Below are 2,895 nucleotides of genomic sequence, written 5' to 3' on the forward strand. Positions count from 1 at the left end.
AGCCCTTGTGTAGCTTTGCGCGAAATTCAAAACAAACAAACAAACAGTTGTATGTTGGTTGTTCAAGAGTAGGATCATCAAGAAATCTTTATTTTGGCCTGGGAAGGAGGAAGAATGTGGTCTATCAACAAACACTGAGGCTGTAGAGGAGGATTAGTAAAAGTAATAAAAGAAAGCAACTGTAACACCATTTCTTTAATGTGGAATAAATTAGGTGTAAATTTAATGATGCGTGAAAAAAATTAAATTTATTAGTTAAAGCCCTAAATTAACTTGTTATTCCCCAGATGCATCTTTAACACACTGTATCTCCTGAACAATCAATCATGTATATATTTATAAAAATGCTTCTTTTCAAGAGTACATAACAGAAAAATGTCGTCTTTTGCAATTCCTAAAAATCAACATCTATCGTCAGTCTTCATATGTGTTGAATGGTCATTCTGAGGAAAAGAAAGGAAGAAGAAAAACAACTTATTAAGAACAAAAATTCTTTTTGCGAGGGGAATTTCATAAAACAAACATGACTTTCTCTATTGACTGATTAAAAGAAATTTTCGAAAATATGAGTATTAACGGAAAAAAAAATGCATATAGAGAGGAACATGTTTGAGTTTATATTTGTTGTTGTGTGGTGTATGTGTTTGTTTTTTTAATGTTGGTATTATTGTACCATATCAAATACATTGATTTTAATTGAATATCTCTCCTTTGACACTTATCTATTGACAACTATCAAAAAGTACCGACTTCAGTAGCAGTCTTTTTCTTGTGCACAATAAAATGACAAGGAACAGTGGCATCCAGTGGAAATATCTCCCGGGGCTACTTAGCAAACCTGATTGCTCTATTGTGCTGAATGAACTCATTGCACCATAACCCAAACATTTTTGCCAACAGTGCATTGCAATCGTCTCCTTTGTTTAAAACAAACACAGTGTAATTTTCCTGATTTAAATAACAATGGAATGAATATTCTCTGATCCAAGGCATTAGGTTGACTACACAATTTATACTTATTCATCACTACTTTTAGGAAAATTATGATTGAATTGTTTCAATGTTATTGTTTTATAATTATTGAATATTTAGGGGGTAAATACTACAATTTAGTTTTTTCTGGCAAAAACCCTAATCATGAATGCACTTCAACAGTTGCTCTTGTATTAAAATATTTTTGCCAATTATATAAAGATTCATATTAGTTTTGGTTCTGTAAGAAACTTGTTTCATCATTCAAAATAATTTTCATATTCAAACAGAATATCTTCTCAAGTCATTAGTTAATTTGTTTCCTTTCAACAACAGTAACCATAGCTACTTGAATAGTGAGTGAAGTCTGTTTTTACTTCATAGTAACTATAGCTACTTGAATAGTGAAATCTGTTTTTACTTCATAGTAACTATAGCTACTTGAATAGTGAAATCTGTTTTTACTTCATAGTAACTATAGCTACTTGAATAGTGAGCGAAGTCTGTTATTACTGTGTAGTAACTATAGCTACTTGAATAGTGAGTGAAGTCTGTTATTACTGTGTAGTAACTATAGCTACTTGAATAGTGAGTGAAGTCTGTTGTTACTCTGTAGTAACTATGGCTACTTGAATAGTGAGTGAAGTCTGTTGTTACTCTGTAGTAACCATAGCTACTTGAATAGTGAGTGAAGTCTGACTCATAGTAACTATAGCTACTTGAATAGTGAGTGAAGTCTGTTGTTACTGTGTAGTAACTATAGCTACTTGAATAGTGAGTGAAGTCTGTTGTTACTGTGTAGTAACTATAACTACTTGAATAATGAGTGAAGTCTGTTATTGCTCTGTAGTAACTATCAATAACAGACTTCACTCATTATTCAAGTAGTTATAGTTACTACAGAGTAACAATAGACTTCACTCACTATTCAAGTAGCCATAGTTACTACAGAGTAACAATAGACTTCACTCACTATTCAAGTAGCCATAGTTACTACAGAGTAACAATAGACTTCACTCACTATTCAAGTAGCCATAGTTACTACAGAGTAACAATAGACTTCACTCACTATTCAAGTAGCCCTCTGTAGTAACTATGGCTACTTGAATAGTGAGTGAAGTCTATTGTTACTCTGTAGTAACTATGGCTACTTGAATAGTGAGTGAAGTCTGTTTTTACTCCATAGTAACTATAATTGCTTGAATAGTGAATTTTTTTCCTCTGTTTTTCTGACTAATAATAACAGACTGGTGAAGAATAAGTTGTAGTTTTGTATTCTTGTTATTTTTTTTTTAAATTAAGCAAAATGTTACATATTTGAAGTGTGTGCTTGTATCAATCCAAGACATTATCTAGATGTTTTCAGAATTGAAATTGATTCATTCCCACATTAATTTCTTTTTTAATTCATGTATACAGAAATTTTGAAGGAAAGATAACTTCTGATACTAAATGAAGATTTTTCAAATTATAAAGTGCTTGCTAGAAACCATATTCTCACTCTAGTTAAAACCTACAGATGTTCAAGCTTATCCTCAAGTAAGAATATTTTGATGCGTTTCTTGTACTCCTCTCTTGCCACAGTTATGTAGATAAAGAAATCTTCTCTACTTTGTAGGACACAAGGTCGTGCGAGGGGCACGGACTCAGATGAGGTCCGAATCATGCAGAAAGTTCTAGCCAAAGATGTAAGTGTTAGCTGGAATGAAGGTTTTTATAAACAAAGTGTTAAGTTTATGATCATAACAATTATTAAATGGTGGTAATATTTGATTTAATTTATCGTTTGTATATATTTCTTAAGAGACAGATTTTTTTCTCTAAAAATATTTATTAGGGAGAGTACTTATTTATGATTCTAGCTACAGGGACTTATCACAAAGAAAAAACTCTCTGCATGTGAAGGGTTTTAACAATTTTAAT

At 31.5% G+C, this 2,895-nt stretch overlaps 1 protein-coding gene across 4 annotated transcripts in view; it reads left to right on the forward strand.

Annotated features, from left to right (window-relative positions):
* Positions 1 to 2,895, forward strand: part of LOC106469322 (tyrosine-protein kinase PR2-like) — a 62,166-nt gene that overhangs the window by 57,446 nt on the left and 1,825 nt on the right. For all 4 annotated transcript variants that reach the window (XM_013929812.2, XM_022397816.1, XM_022397817.1 and 1 more), the window contains exon 16: positions 2,591 to 2,660. In XM_013929812.2, the coding sequence (XP_013785266.1) occupies positions 2,591 to 2,660 (70 nt within the window). The remainder of the gene's footprint in view (positions 1 to 2,590; positions 2,661 to 2,895) is intronic.

Source organism: Limulus polyphemus, unplaced genomic scaffold, assembly GCF_000517525.1.
Source record: "Limulus polyphemus unplaced genomic scaffold, Limulus_polyphemus-2.1.2 Scaffold3425, whole genome shotgun sequence".
In the NCBI taxonomy this organism is placed as follows: Eukaryota; Metazoa; Arthropoda; class Merostomata; order Xiphosura; family Limulidae; genus Limulus; species Limulus polyphemus.